Source organism: Rana temporaria, chromosome 2, assembly GCF_905171775.1.
Source record: "Rana temporaria chromosome 2, aRanTem1.1, whole genome shotgun sequence".
Classification (NCBI taxonomy): Eukaryota; Metazoa; Chordata; class Amphibia; order Anura; family Ranidae; genus Rana; species Rana temporaria.
In genome coordinates, this window is record NC_053490.1 from 994,241 (window position 1) to 1,009,635 (window position 15,395).

Sequence of the window (15,395 nt, forward strand, 5' to 3'; positions counted from 1 at the left end):
TCCTCTGGGGAGTGGAGACAGAGCGTTCCTCTGAGGAGTGGAGGACAGAGCGCTCCTCTGGGGAGTGGAGACAGAGCGCTCCTCTGGGGAGTGGAGACAGAGCGCTCCTCTGGGGAGTGGGGACAGAGCGTTCCTCTGAGGAGTGGGGACAGAGCGTTCCTCTGAGGAGTGGGGAGAGAGCGCTCCTCTGAGGAGTGGGGAGAGAGCGCTCCTCTGAGGAGTGGGGAGAGAGCGCTCCTCTGAGGAGTGGAGACAGAGCGCTCCTCTGGGGAGTGGGGACAGAGCGCTCCTCTGAGGAGTGGGGACAGGGCGTTCCTCTGAGGAGTGGGGACAGAGCGCTCCTCTGAGGAGTGGAGACAGAGCGTTCCTCTGAGGAGTGGAGACAGAGCGTTCCTCTGAGGAGTGGAGACAGAGCGTTCCTCTGAGGAGTGGAGACAGAGCGTTCCTCTGAGGAGTGGAGACAGAGCGTTCCTCTGAGGAGTGGAGACAGAGCGTTCCTCTGGGGAGTGGAGACAGAGCGCTCCTCTGGGGAGTGGAGACAGAGCGCTCCTCTGGGGAGTGGAGACAGAGCGCTCCTCTGGGGAGTGGAGACAGAGCGTTCCTCTGAGGAGTGGGGACAGAGCGTTCCTCTGAGGAGTGAGGACAGAGCGCTCCTCTGGGGAGTGGAGACAGAGCGCTCCTCTGGGGAGTGGAGACAGAGCGCTCCTCTGGGGAGTGGAGACAGAGCGCTCCTCTGGGGAGTGGAGACAGAGCATTCCTCTGAGGAGTGGAGAGGAGTGGGGACAGAGCGTTCCTCTGAGGAGTGGGGAAAGAGCGTTCCTCTGAGAAGTGGGGACAGAGCGTTCCTCTGAGGAGTGGGGAGAGAGCGTTCCTCTGAGGAGTGGGGACAGGGCGTTCCTCTGAGGAGTGGGGACAGGGCGTTCCTCTGAGGAGTGGGGACAGAGCGTTCCTCTGAGGAGTGGGGACAGAGCGTTCCTCTGAGGAGTGGGGACAGAGCGTTCCTCTGAGGAGTGGAGACAGAGCGTTCCTCTGAGGAGTGGAGACAGAGCGTTCCTCTGAGGAGTGGAGACAGAGCGTTCCTCTGAGGAGTGGAGACAGAGCGTTCCTCTGAGGAGTGGAGACAGAGCGTTCCTCTGAGGAGTGGAGACAGAGCGTTCCTCTTAGGAGTGGAGACAGAGCGTTCCTCTGGGGAGTGGAGACAGAGCGTTCCTCTGAGGAGTGAGGACAGAGCGCTCCTCTGGGGAGTGGAGACAGAGCGTTCCTCTGAGGAGTGGAGGACAGAGCGCTCCTCTGGGGAGTGGAGACAGAGCGCTCCTCTGGGGAGTGGAGACAGAGCGCTCCTCTGGGGAGTGGGGACAGAGCGTTCCTCTGAGGAGTGGGGACAGAGCGTTCCTCTGAGGAGTGGGGAGAGAGCGTTCCTCTGAGGAGTGGAGACAGAGCGCTCCTCTGGGGAGTGAGGACAGAGCGCTCCTCTGGGGAGTGGAGACAGAGCGCTCCTCTGGGGAGTGGAGACAGAGCGCTCCTCTGGGGAGTGAGGACAGAGCGCTCCTCTGGGGAGTGGAGACAGAGCGCTCCTCTGGGGAGTGGAGACAGAGCGCTCCTCTGGGGAGTGGGGACAGAGCGTTCCTCTGAGGAGTGGGGACAGAGCGTTCCTCTGAGGAGTGGGGAGAGAGCGCTCCTCTGAGGAGTGGGGAGAGAGCGCTCCTCTGAGGAGTGGGGAGAGAGCGCTCCTCTGAGGAGTGGGGACAGAGCGTTCCTCTGAGGAGTGGAGACAGAGCGTTCCTCTGATAGAAGAGTGGAGAGGAGTGGGGACAGGGCGCTCCTCTGAGGAGTGGAGACAGAGCGTTCCTCTGAGGAGTGGAGAGGAGTGGGGACAGGGCGCTCCTCTGAGGAGTGGAGACAGAGCGCTCCTCTGGGGAGTGGAGACAGGGCGCTCCTCTGAGGAGTAGAGAGGAGTGGGGACAGGGCGCTCCTCTGAGGAGTGGAGACAGGGCGCTCCTCTGATAGAAGAGAGGAGAGGAGTGGAGACAGGGCTCTCCTCTGAGTAGGACGGTGATAGAAGGACATTACCTCTGGTGGGAGAACCAGTCTCCGCTGTAGGTGTCTCCGTTGGGATAGGTGTAGACTCCTTGTCCCTGCCGCTGGTCATCCACCCAATCACCTGGAGGGAGAGGAGAAGGGGGCGGGGATTAGAATTGCTGGGATTGGTCTCAGATCTTCTATAGAAGAAGAGGGGGAGGGGCTTCTGGTTACCTTCATATTTGGACCCATCGGGATACATGAAGGTCCCGGCGCCGTGTTTCCGGTTCTGGTGATAATCTCCGATGTACCGCGAGCCGTTCCCGAATCGGTAAGTTCCCTGCCAATGGAAATAACGATTAATGTTCTCCACATACCGGGCCTCACCCCTCACCTACGGGGACCCTCACCCCTCATCTACAGGGCCCCTCACCTACGGGGCACCTCACCCCTCACCTACGGGGGCCCTCACCTACGGGGCACCACACCCCTCACCTACGGGGGCCCTCACCCGTCACCTACGGGGCCCCTCACCTACGGGGCCCCTCACCCCTCATCTACAGGGCCCCTCACCTACGGGGCACCTCACCCCTCACCTACGGGGGCCCTCACCTACGGGGCACCACACCCCTCACCTACGGGGGCCCTCACCCGTCACCTACGGGGCCCCTCACCTACGGGGCCCCTCACCCCTCATCTACAGGGCCCCTCACCTACGGGGGCCCTCACCCCTCATCTACAGGGCCCCTCACCCCTCACCTACGGGGGCCCTCACCCCTCATCTACAGGGCCCCTCACCCCTCACCTACGGGGCCCCTCACCCCTCATCTACAGGGCCCCTCACCCCTCACCTACGGGGCCCCTCACCCCTCATCTACGGGGCCCCTCACCCCTCACCTACGGGGCCCCTCACCTACGGGGGCCCTCACCCCTCACCTACGGGGGCCCTCACGCTTCACCTATGGGGCCCCTCACCCCTCACCTACGGGGGCCCTCACCCCTCACCTACGGGGCCCCTCACCCCTCATCTACAGGGCCCCTCACCTACGGGGCACCTCACCTACGGGGCCCCTCACCTACAGGGCCCCTCACCTACGGGGCACCACACCCCTCACCTACGGGGGCCCTCACCCTTCACCTACGGGGCCCCTCACCCCTCACCTACGGGGCCCCTCACCTACGGGGCCCCTTATCCAAACTCCTCTACCTCCAATCCCACCACCATGAGAGTCTCCAGACTCCTCTACCCCCAATCCCACTGTAACGGATTATGGACTATTCTGCCTGGACATTGATAATAACTGCATGGCTTGTCCCCATCGGATGTACCACATTGTATTCTGAGCTCAAAGGGTTAATTGGACAAGTCTCTTTCATTGTTGAATGCTAATGTTCCCTTCGCATAGATAATGAACTCTTCTTTTGTGTAGGCAACAGCCCCCTGTGAGGTGTATGCTGATGGGGATTATGTGTGAGTGATAATTGTTTTAAAGGTTAATTGAATTCTATGTGCCTGGCCAGGAAATGTTAAGTGGGGTGAGGTGCCGAAGCGTCTAGAAACTGGCCAAGTGATTAATTCAAGGAGATGTCATTGTTTCAGGGGGTCTGTGTTGAAGCCCCCTACTGGGAAAAGGGGAGGGCGGAAACTGTCATTGTTCTTGTAACAGTTGTAAGCAGATATAAGCAGGTGAAATATGCCAAATAAAGTCAGTCTGCTTGACTCTGCAAACGTAGCACGTCTCGTTTCTTGGAAGGGCGTTCGATGGGATATACCGGCGGTACCTGCATATCGCAGCTTGCCAGGGAAAAGGACGTCTCCAACAGCTGAGACCCCTCACTACCAGTGGGTAGCCGTTACATTGGTTGGTAGCAGTGGGATGGTCCTTTTATCCAAAGAGCAAGTGCCGAATGGAGTCGCAGTACGCCAGGCTGAAAAGATCCACACTAAAAGATCTATTGGAGAGTCGTGGTAGGAGCGCCAGCAACAGACCACGGAGGGAGCTGATAGCTGACCTGCTGGAGCTGGACGAAATGGATGGATCCATGGAAGGAACGGAGCCCCTTGCACCGGTCAGCGAGGAAGATGTAATTACTGGGATTGTACAGCGGAGATTATCCTTGTATCCAGAAACGTCCGTGGAACTTATCAACCAGCTGTTCCGGGAAGCAAGGGAAGAAATACAAACGAAGAGGGGACAAGAACTGGAACTGGTAAGAGCGAGACAGCCCATTACACCTGCAGTTCCTACCCCCCCACCCGCTGCTACAGGAAAGAAAATACCGTTCACTGCATTTAAAGCTTTTGTAGAAAGTGAGGAGGAAATCGATGGATATTTGGCAGATTTTGAGAGGCAGTGCTCACTACACCAGGTACCACCAGACCAATGGGTCACTATTTTGTCGGGGAAATTGTCGGGCAAAGCCAATGAAGCCTTTCGGGCTCTCGCTCCAGAGGATATTTTACAATACCAGCAAGTTAAAAAGGCGCTGCTAACCCGATATGCCGTAACGCCAGAAGCCTACCACCGGCGCTTCCGGGAGTCCAAGAAGATGGCTGTGAACTCCCACATGGAATGGGCCAACCAGTTACAAAGGGTGGCATCCCTTTGGGTACAAGGGTGCAAGGCCAACACCAGGGAGGAAGTATTGCAGCTGTTCCTAATGGAACATTTCTTCCAAGACCTGGCCGCAGACGTACAAGACTGGGTACGAGATCGCCGTCCCGCTAACTTAAACGAGGCGGCTCAGCTAGCAGATGAGTACGCGGAAACAAGGAAAGTAAGCCAGGGTACTATGCGGCTGGCTCAGAAGGTAGAACCGCGTACTCCAACCGTCACCCCACGCCCAGAGTTTCGGGCTCCAGTCCCACCACGTCCTCAGGGGCCTAACAACTACCCCCGGGCTTCGCCTAGGGTGACGTGCCATCACTGCAGCGACACGGGACATATTGCTCGTTATTGCCCTTTGAGAGCTACAAATAACAATTGGAGACGCACAACACCCAACACAGAGGTCACTCCATCACGTCCCTCTGCGGCCCACTGCCTGGAGACCGAGGGGGGCCCTGAGGAATGTCTGGGAATTTGGTATGAGGCAGACCCAATACAAGCGGCCTCTCCGGATAACCGTCAGCATCACCGTCAGGAGGTACGAGTGAATGGACAAGTAGCACAAGGCCTAAGAGATTCCGGGACTACTATCACTCTGATTCAAAAACATCTGGTAAAGCCAGAGAACGTGTCCACTCGCACAGTTGCCGTCCGGGTCGCAGGGGGTGCTGTATTTCACGTACCCACCACCTGGGTGCATTTAGACTGGGGAGCCGGGTCAGGAAAGACCACAGTTGGTATCATGGACAACCTACCTGCCGAGGTGGTGCTGGGCAACGACATTGGCCCTCTGACTTCGGCTTATTTACCTACACCTGCTGCGGCTTGTCCCGTGACCACCCGTGTTGCTGGAATCAACCCGCTTGCTGCTGAGAACCGGGTAAGACTACCTTCCCCGACATGTACTGTAGATCCGGCACAATATCACAGTCTAAAATGGGAATGTGACAAGTTGGCCAGTGAGAAATCAGAGATGCAACGACACTATGTCATGTATTATGAGATGTCCCGTGGCTTGAACATTGAAATGCACAAACAGGCGGAAATTGTCAAAAGATTAAATGGGATTTGCATCCAGGTGGTGCCGTATCTGTCCCAAGAGCATCAGCAACAGGTTTTGGGAGCCATTGAGAGAGCAAAGCAAGTGACTGTTCCAGAACTGAATTCTATTATTCACCGTCACCATCAGCTACCGACCTGGTAAGCCAATGGGAAGGCTGACGGACTGTCCAGGCAAACGGAACTTTTACCCTAACAGCAGACCGGACATCCCCAAGTTGACCCGAAAAGGATCAATCCGGGTCTGCCGGAGTGTTCCACAAAAAGGGGGCAGTGTAACGGATTATGGACTATTCTGCCTGGACATCGATAATAACTGCAGGACTTGTTACAGTTGGATTTACCACATTGTATTCTGAGCACAAAGGGTTAATTGGACAAGTATCTTTTCATTGCTGAATGCTAATGTTCCCTTCGCATAGATAATGAACTCTCTCTTGTGTGCAGGTAAACAGCCCCCCTGTGAGGTGTATGCTGATGGGGATTATGTGTGAGTGATAATTGTTTTAAAGGTTAATTGAATTCTATTGAGAAAGGAATGTGCCTGGCCAGGAAATGTTAAGTGGGGTGAGGTGCCGAAGCGGCTAGAGACTGGTCAAGTGATTAATTCAAGGAGATGTCATTGTTCCTGTAACAGTTGTAAGCAGATATAAGCAGGTGAAATATGCCAAATAAAGTCAGTCTGCTTGACTCTGCAAACGTAGCACGTCTCGTTTCTTGGAAGGGCGTTCGATGGGATATACCGGCGGTACCTGCATATCGCAGCTTGCCAGGGAAAAGGACGTCTCCAACGGCTGAGACCCTCACACCAGGGGGTAGCCGTTACACCCACCACCATGAGAGTCTCCAATCTCCTCTACCGCCAACCCCACCCCCATGAGAGTCTCCAGACTCCTCTACCTCCAACCCCACCACCATGAGAGTCTCCAATCTCCTCTACCTCCAATCCCACCACCACGAGAGTCTCCAAACTCCTCTACCTCAAATTCCACCACCATGAGAGTCTCCAGACTCCTCTACCTCCAATCCCACCACCACGAGAGTCTCCAAACTCCTCTACCTCAAATCCCACCACCATGAGAGTCTCCAGACTCCTCTACCTCCAATCCCACCACCATGAGAGTCTCCAGACTCCTCTACCTCCAATCCCACCACCATGAGAGTCTCCAAACTCCTCTACCTCAAATCCCACCACCATGAGAGTCTACAATCTCCTCTACCTCCAATCCCACCACCATGAGAGTCTCCAGACTCCTCTACCTCTAATCCCACCACCATGAGAGTCTCCAGACTCCTCTACCTCCAATCCCACCACCATGAGAGTCTCCAGACTCCTCTACCTCCAATCCCACCACCATGAGAGTCTCCAATCTCCTCTACCTCCAATCCCACCACCATGAGAGTCTCCAAACTCCTCCCCCACCTCAGATCTTACCACTGCTCCTACCTCCCCCACCTCAGATCCCACCACTGCGGGGCCAACACTCTCTTCTACCCCCCCCCCTCCCATCCCAACACTGCCCAGAGAGGTCACTTCCATCAGACGGTGTAAGAGGATCACCCCCTGTATGGAGGGATTGGATTGCTGCATGAGAGTGGGCGAAAGATGTATGGAGAACTCACCTGGCCGTGTCGCTTCCCTTTCTCATAGAACCCTTCATAGGTGTCACCGTTCGGCAAACGTGCTTTACCCTGACCGTGTCTCTCCTCCACTTCATTCCGCTCCCCTTCATATTCCTGGAAGAGAAAGAGACATATGGGGGTGAGACCCCGACACCTAGAGAGACATGGGTGAGACCTCGACACCTAGAGAGACAGAGGGGTGAGACCCCGACACCTGGAGAGACAGAGGGGTGAGACCCCGACACCTAGAGAGACATGGGGGTGAGACCCCGACACCTGGAGAGACAGAGGGGTGAGACCCCGACACCTAGAGAGACATGGGTGAGACCCCGACACCTAGAGAGACAGAGGGGTGAGACCCCGACACCTAGAGAGACAGAGGGGTGAGACCCCGACACCTAGAGAGACAGAGGGGTGAGACCCCGACACCTGAAGAGACATGGGGGTGAGACCCCGACACCTAGAGAGAGACAGAGGGGTGAGACCCCGACACCTGGAGAGACAGAGGGGGGAGACCCCCGACACCTGGAGAGACAGAGGGGTGACCCGACACCTGGAGAGACAGAGGGGTGAGACCCCGACACCTGGAGAGAGACAGAGGGGTGTGACCCCGACACCTGGAGAGAGACAGAGGGGTGAGACCCCGACACCTGGAGAGAGACAGAGGGGTGAGACCCCGACACCTAGAGAGACAGAGGGGTGAGACCCCGACACCTAGAGAGACAGAGGGGTGAGACCCCGACACCTGGAGAGAGACAGAGGGGTGAGACCCCGACACCTAGAGAGACATGGGGGTGAGACCCCGACACCTAGAGAGACATGGGGGTGAGACCCCGACACCTAGGGAGACATGGGGGTGAGACCCCGACACCTGGAGAGACATGGGGGTGAGACCCTGACACCTGGAGAGAGACAGAGGGGTGAGACCCCGACACCTAGAGAGACAAAGGGGTGAGACCCCGACACCTGGAGAGAGACATAGGGGTGTGACCCCGACACCTAGAGAGACAGAGGAGAGACCCCCGACACCTGGAGAGACATGGGGGTGGGACCCCAACACCTGGAGAGACAGAGGAGAGACCCCGACACCTGGAGAGACAGAGGGGTGAGACCCCGACACCTAGAGAGACAGAGGGGTGAGACCCCGACACCTAGAGAGACAGAGGGGTGAGACCCCGACACCTAGAGAGACAGAGGGGTGAGACCCCGACATCCATAGAGAGACAGAGGGGTGAGACCCTGACACCTGGAGAGAGACAGAGGGGTGAGACCCCGACACCTGGAGAGAGACAGAGGGGTGAGACCCCGACACCTGGAGAGACATGGGGGTGAGACCCCGACACCTGGAGAGACAGAGGAGAGACCCCGACACCTAGAGAGACAGAGGGGTGAGACCCCGACACCTAGAGAGACAGAGGGGTGAGACCCCGACACCTAGAGAGACAGAGGGGTGAGACCCCGACATCCATAGAGAGACAGAGGGGTGAGACCCTGACACCTGGAGAGAGACAGAGGGGTGAGACCCCGACACCTGGAGAGAGACAGAGGGGTGAGACCCCGACACCTAGAGAGACAGAGGGGTGAGACCCCGACACCTAGAGAGACAGAGGGGTGAGACCCCGACACCTAGAGAGACAGAGGGGTGAGACCCCGACACCTAGAGAGACAGAGGGGTGAGACCCCGACACCTAGAGAGACAGAGGGGTGAGACCCCGACACCTAGAGAGACAGAGGGGTGAGACCCCGACACCTGGAGAGACAGAGGGGTGAGACCCCGACACCTGGAGAGAGACATGGGGGTGAGACCCCGACACCTAGAGAGACAGAGGGGTGAGACCCCGACACCTAGAGAGACAGAGGGGTGAGACCCCGACACCTAGAGAGACAGAGGGGTGAGACCCCGACACCTAGAGAGACATAGGGGTGTGACCCCGACACCTGGAGAGAGACAGAGGGGTGAGACCCCGACACCTGGAGAGAGACAGAGGGGTGAGACCCCGACACCTAGAGAGACAGAGGGGTGAGACCCCGACACCTAGAGAGACAGAGGGGTGAGACCCCGACACCTAGAGAGACAGAGGGGTGAGACCCCGACACCTAGAGAGACAGAGGGGTGAGACCCCGACACCTAGAGAGACATGGGGGTGAGACCCCGACACCTAGAGAGACATGAGGGTGAGACCCCGACACCTAGAGAGACATGGGGGTGAGACCCCGACACCTAGAGAGACAGAGGGGTGAGACCCCGACACCTGGAGAGACATGGGGGTGAGACCCCGACACCTGGAGAGACAGAGGGGTGAGACCCCGACACCTGGAGAGACAGAGGGGTGAGACCCCGACACCTAGAGAGACAGAGGGGTGAGACCCCGACACCTAGAGAGACAGAGGGGTGAGACCCCGACACCTAGAGAGACAGAGGGGTGAGACCCCGACACCTAGAGAGACAGAGGGGTGAGACCCCGACACCTAGAGAGACAGAGGTGTGAGACCCCGACACCTAGAGAGACAGAGGGGTGAGACCCCGACACCTGGAGAGACATGGGGGTGAGACCCCGACACCTAGAGAGACAGAGGGGTGAGACCCCGACACCTGGAGAGACATGGGGGTGAGACCCCGACACCTAGAGAGACATGGGGGTGAGACCCCGACACCTGGAGAGAGACAGAGGGGTGAGACCCCGACACCTAGAGAGACAGAGGGGTGAGACCCCGACACCTAGAGAGACAGAGGGGTGAGACCCCGACACCTAGAGAGACAGAGGGGTGAGACCCCGACACCTAGAGAGACAGAGGGGTGAGACCCCGACACCTAGAGAGACAGAGGGGTGAGACCCCGACACCTAGAGAGACAGAGGGGTGAGACCCCGACACCTAGAGAGACATAGGGGTGTGACCCCGACACCTGGAGAGAGACAGAGGGGTGAGACCCCGACACCTGGAGAGAGACAGAGGGGTGAGACCCCGACACCTAGAGAGACAGAGGGGTGAGACCCCGACACCTAGAGAGACAGAGGGGTGAGACCCCGACACCTAGAGAGACATGGGGGTGAGACCCCGACACCTAGAGAGACATGGGGGTGAGACCCCGACACCTAGAGAGACATGGGGGTGAGACCCCGACACCTGGAGAGACATGGGGGTGAGACCCCGACACCTAGAGAGACAGAGGGGTGAGACCCCGACACCTAGAGAGACAGAGGGGTGAGACCCCGACACCTAGAGAGACAGAGGGGTGAGACCCCGACACCTAGAGAGACATGAGGGGTGAGACCCCGACACCTAGAGAGACAGAGGGGTGAGACCCCGACACCTAGAGAGACAGAGGGGTGAGACCCCGACACCTAGAGAGACAGAGGGGTGAGACCCCGACACCTGGAGAGACATGGGGGTGAGACCCCGACACCTAGAGAGACAGAGGGGTGAGACCCCGACACCTAGAGAGACAGAGGGGTGAGACCCCGACACCTAGAGAGACATGGGGGTGAGACCCCGACACCTAGAGAGACATGGGGGTGAGACCCCGACACCTAGAGAGACAGAGGGGTGAGACCCCGACACCTAGAGAGACAGAGGGGTGAGACCCCGACACCTAGAGAGACAGAGGGGTGAGACCCCGACACCTAGAGAGACAGAGGGGTGAGACCCCGACACCTAGAGAGACAGAGGGGTGAGACCCCGACACCTAGAGAGACAGGGGGGTGAGACCCCGACACCTAGAGAGACAGAGGGGTGAGACCCCGACACCTAGAGAGACAGAGGGGTGAGACCCCGACACCTAGAGAGACATGGGGGTGAGACCCCGACACCTAGAGAGACAGAGGGGTGAGACCCCGACACCTAGAGAGACATGGGGGTGAGACCCCGACACCTGGAGAGACATGGGGGTGAGACCCCGACACCTAGAGAGACAGAGGGATGAGACCCCGACACCTAGAGAGACAGAGGGGTGAGACCCCGACACCTAGAGAGACAGAGGGGTGAGACCCCGACACCTAGAGAGACAGAGGGGTGAGACCCCGACACCTAGAGAGACAGAGGGGTGAGACCCCGACACCTAGAGAGACAGAGGGGTGAGACCCCGACACCTAGAGAGACAGAGGGGTGAGACCCCGACACCTAGAGAGACATGGGGGTGAGACCCCGACACCTAGAGAGACAGAGGGGTGAGACCCCGACACCTAGAGAGACAGAGGGGTGAGACCCCGACACCTAGAGAGACATGGGGGTGAGACCCCGACACCTGGAGAGACAGAGGGGTGAGACCCCGACACCTAGAGAGACAGAGGGGTGAGACCCCGACACCTAGAGAGACAGAGGGGTGAGACCCCGACACCTAGAGAGACATGGGGGTGAGACCCCGACACCTAGAGAGACATGGGGGTGAGACCCCGACACCTAGAGAGACAGAGGGGTGAGACCCCGACACCTAGAGAGACATGGGGGTGAGACCCCGACACCTAGAGAGACAGAGGGGTGAGACCCCGACACCTAGAGAGACAGAGGGGTGAGACCCCGACACCTAGAGAGACAGAGGGGTGAGACCCCGACACCTAGAGAGACATGGGGGTGAGCCCCCCCCCCCCCAACAACCATAGATTACCCCTCCCCCCCAACACTTCCTGTCCCGGTGACACCACACCAGAGAGAGGGAGAATCTCTAGAATGGGGACACAGAGAGTTGGGGGTCTCATCCCATAATAACAATACAAAGATTGGAGACATTCTGTATATATTATATATATCACACCCCTCCCCCTCACTGACGTCATGTTATATATATATATACAGTATATAGGATATTATATGAGTCTCACCCCGAGGTCGGGCTCGTGCTCCTCCTCGAATTCCTCTGATCCCAGGTCCGACATCTCTTCTCTTCTCCCTTACACTGTCTGTGTACACTCCCGTCTCCATGGACACCGGGCCCCGCCCACAAGCCGCCTCACCATGGAGACGTGCACTAAACTCCGGTGGGTGTAACAAGATGGCCGCTTGCCCCCTTCCCACTCCATCATTACTGTGCAATGGTGTGGGGTGTAGCAAGATGGCGGCCGCAGAACGTCACTTCCGGAGCAATCTGTGATGGGGAGCATAATGTGACAATACACCGGAAGTGACGTTCCGCCGCCGCCATCTTGCTACACCCCTCACTTCCTCCACGTATGATACAACGAGAAAACGGCAAGCGGACATCTTGTTACACCCATCGGATTTTTACAATTCAACAAATATTGTTTTTTTAACAGGAAACGGGACTTATCATGTGGAATACAGGATTCTTACACCAGCGGACTGTTTACATGTGGAATTATAAAAGCAGCGGTGTTCTGTCACATTCACAAACCTGTGAGGTCGGAAGGTTCGCCGCTGCTTTTAAAAATCAACATCTAAACAGTTCGTCGGATTTCCAAATCCTGCATTTCATCCGATAAGCTCCGTTTCCTGTTAAAAATAACTGTGAGACGCAAAGCTCCGGTGGGTGTAACAAGATGGCCGCTTGCCCCCCTTCTTTTCTATAGAGGAGTGTGTTCGGGGTGTAGCAAGATGGCGGCGACGTGACAGCGGCGGGCGGGAAAGGAGGGAGGTCACGTGAAGGTTACCTCATAGGTCAGCGTGGCATTTTCTCAATAGAGGGGGCGGTGTTGTAATAAATACTGGGCGCTGATAGGTTGAAAAACTGGGGCGGGTTTTTGACGCTTTTACTTCAAGCTTTCCGTTGCCTTGTGCGCAACGATTGGTCGGAGGGCGGGCAGTTTCGCAAATCTTACGCTCATGATTGGTTAGAACTCCTTACGGCGGACGCTCACATTATTAGTTTGGTTCAGTGATTGGTCGGTGGGCGGGACTTTCATGAATCCCTCACAATACAGCTCTACAGTCTACACACATCATAAAGATATATATACGTGTGGAAATGCTGAATATGGCGCACACATATACTGTAGCGCATCCCCTACAAGAGCCAACACAGAGAAGAAAAAGAACACCAAAAAAAGAAAATACACCCCTCCCCCCAAAAAAAGACACAAAACGTAAAAAAAAGAAACGGAAAACAAAATAATAAAACAAAAGAAAATGAATACACAATAAATAAAAAGTAAATGGGTAAAATAAAATGGAAAAAAATGAAAACACCTCCCAAAAAAATAAATAAATAAAAATAAAAGAAATGGGGGGAAACAATTAAAACACATAGAAAAAAGAACCCCCCCCCCCAAAAAAAAGGAAAACGGAAAAAAAAAAACATTGAAAATAATATAATAAAATATCCCCCCCCCTCCCAAATAAAAATAGAAAAAAAGAAAACGTTAAAAAAAAAGAAAACAAAAACTGAAAAGAAAAATAATAATACAACAAAATAAAAATAAAAAAAATGAACACCACTCTTAAAAAATAAAGAGTGTGAATGGGTAAAAAAAAAGGGGGGAAAAAATGAAAACACAAAAAAACTCATAAAAAAAGAAAATGGGGAAAAAAAATGAAAACACACAACAAATACAAAAATAAATAAATACCCCCTCAAAAAAAAAAGCAAAAAATGTAAAACAAAACAAAGAAAAAAGTAAAAAATTAAAATTACGAGCCATACCTCATCCCCCACAAACATAGTGGCAAAACTTGGCGCGCAGTGGCAACATCTGGGGCACAGTGGCAACATCTGGGGCACAGTGGCAAAACTTGGGGCACAGTGGAAACATGTGGGGCACAGTGTCAACACGTGGGGCACAGTGGCAACATTTGGGGCACAGTGGAAAAACTTGGGGCACAGTGGCAGCACTTGGGGCACAGTGGCAGCACTTGGGGCACAGTGTCAGCACTTGGGGCACTGTGGCAGCATTTGGAGCACAGTGGCAGCACTTGGGGCACAGTGGCAACATGTGGGGCACAGTGGCAACATGTGGGGCACAGTGGCAGCACTTGGGGCACAGTGGCAACATGTGGGGCACAGTGTCAGCACTTGGGGCACAGTGGAAAAACTTGGGGCACAGTGGCAGCACTTGGGGCACAGTGGCAACACTTGGGGCACAGTGGCAACACTTGGGGCACAGCGACAACACTTGGGGCACAGCGACAACACTTGGGGCACAGTGGCAAAGCTTGGGGCACAGTGGCAACATTTGGGGCACAGCGACATTTGGGGCACAGTGACAAAGCTTGTGGCAACATTTAAGACACAGCGACAACATTTGGGGCACAGTGGCAATATTTGGGGCACAGTGGCAAAGCTTGGGGCACAGTGGCAACATTTAAGGCACAGCGACAACATTTGGGGCACAGTGGCAATATCTGGGGCACAGTGGCAAAGCTTGGGGCACAGTGCCAGCACTTGGGGCACAGTGGCAAAACTTGGGGGCACAGTGGCAAAACTTGGGGGCACAGTGGCAAAACTTGGGGCCACAGTGGCAACACTTGGGGCACAGCGACAACATTTGGGGCACAGTGGCAAAGCTTGGGGCACAGTGGCAACATTTGGGGCACAGCGACATTTGGGGCACAGTGGCAACATTTAAGTCACAGTGGCAACACTTGGGACACAGTGGCAACACTTGGGACACAGTGGCAACACTTGGGACACAGTGGCAACACTTGGGGCACAGTGGCAGCATTTGGGGCACAGTGGCAGCATTTGGGGCACAGTGGCAACATTTGGGGCACAGTGGCAGCATTTGGGGCACAGTGGAAAAACTGCTGCCACTGATGGGGAGAAGAGTGACCAGTGGAGGAAGAGTTTAGACATCTGTGTGGGGACGGTGTCCCTGGTCTGGAGTTGTGTAATATTTTCTGCAAAATAAAGAAAAAAAGAAGTAACATCTAAAATATGCAAAGAGACCTCCATCCCCGGGGGATGTGCCAGATATAGTCGTGTGGCAGCTGCAGAGTCGTTCTGTTCTACTCATCGTTCACCGAGGAGAGACACCCAACGGAGGTGAGACACCCAACGGAGGAGAGACACCCAAGGAAGGAGAGACACCCAACGGAGGAGAGACACCCAACGGAGGAGAGACACCCAACGGAGGAGAGACACCCAACGGAGGAGAGACACCCAACAAAGGAGAGACACCCAACGGAGGAGAGACACCC

General features: G+C 56.0%; 1 protein-coding gene across 1 annotated transcript in view; it reads right to left on the reverse strand.

Annotated features, from left to right (window-relative positions):
- Positions 1–12,228, reverse strand: part of LOC120928764 (radial spoke head 1 homolog) — a 21,798-nt gene extending 9,570 nt beyond the window's left edge. Inside the window, exons 1-4 of the mRNA XM_040339755.1 lie at positions 12,128–12,228; positions 7,311–7,424; positions 2,254–2,359; positions 2,071–2,161 (exon numbers count right to left, since the gene is read on the reverse strand). Coding sequence (XP_040195689.1) covers positions 2,071–2,161; positions 2,254–2,359; positions 7,311–7,424; positions 12,128–12,181 — 365 coding nt within the window. The 5' untranslated portion in view covers positions 12,182–12,228. The remainder of the gene's footprint in view (positions 1–2,070; positions 2,162–2,253; positions 2,360–7,310; positions 7,425–12,127) is intronic.
- Between the last annotated feature and the right edge of the window lie 3,167 nt (positions 12,229–15,395).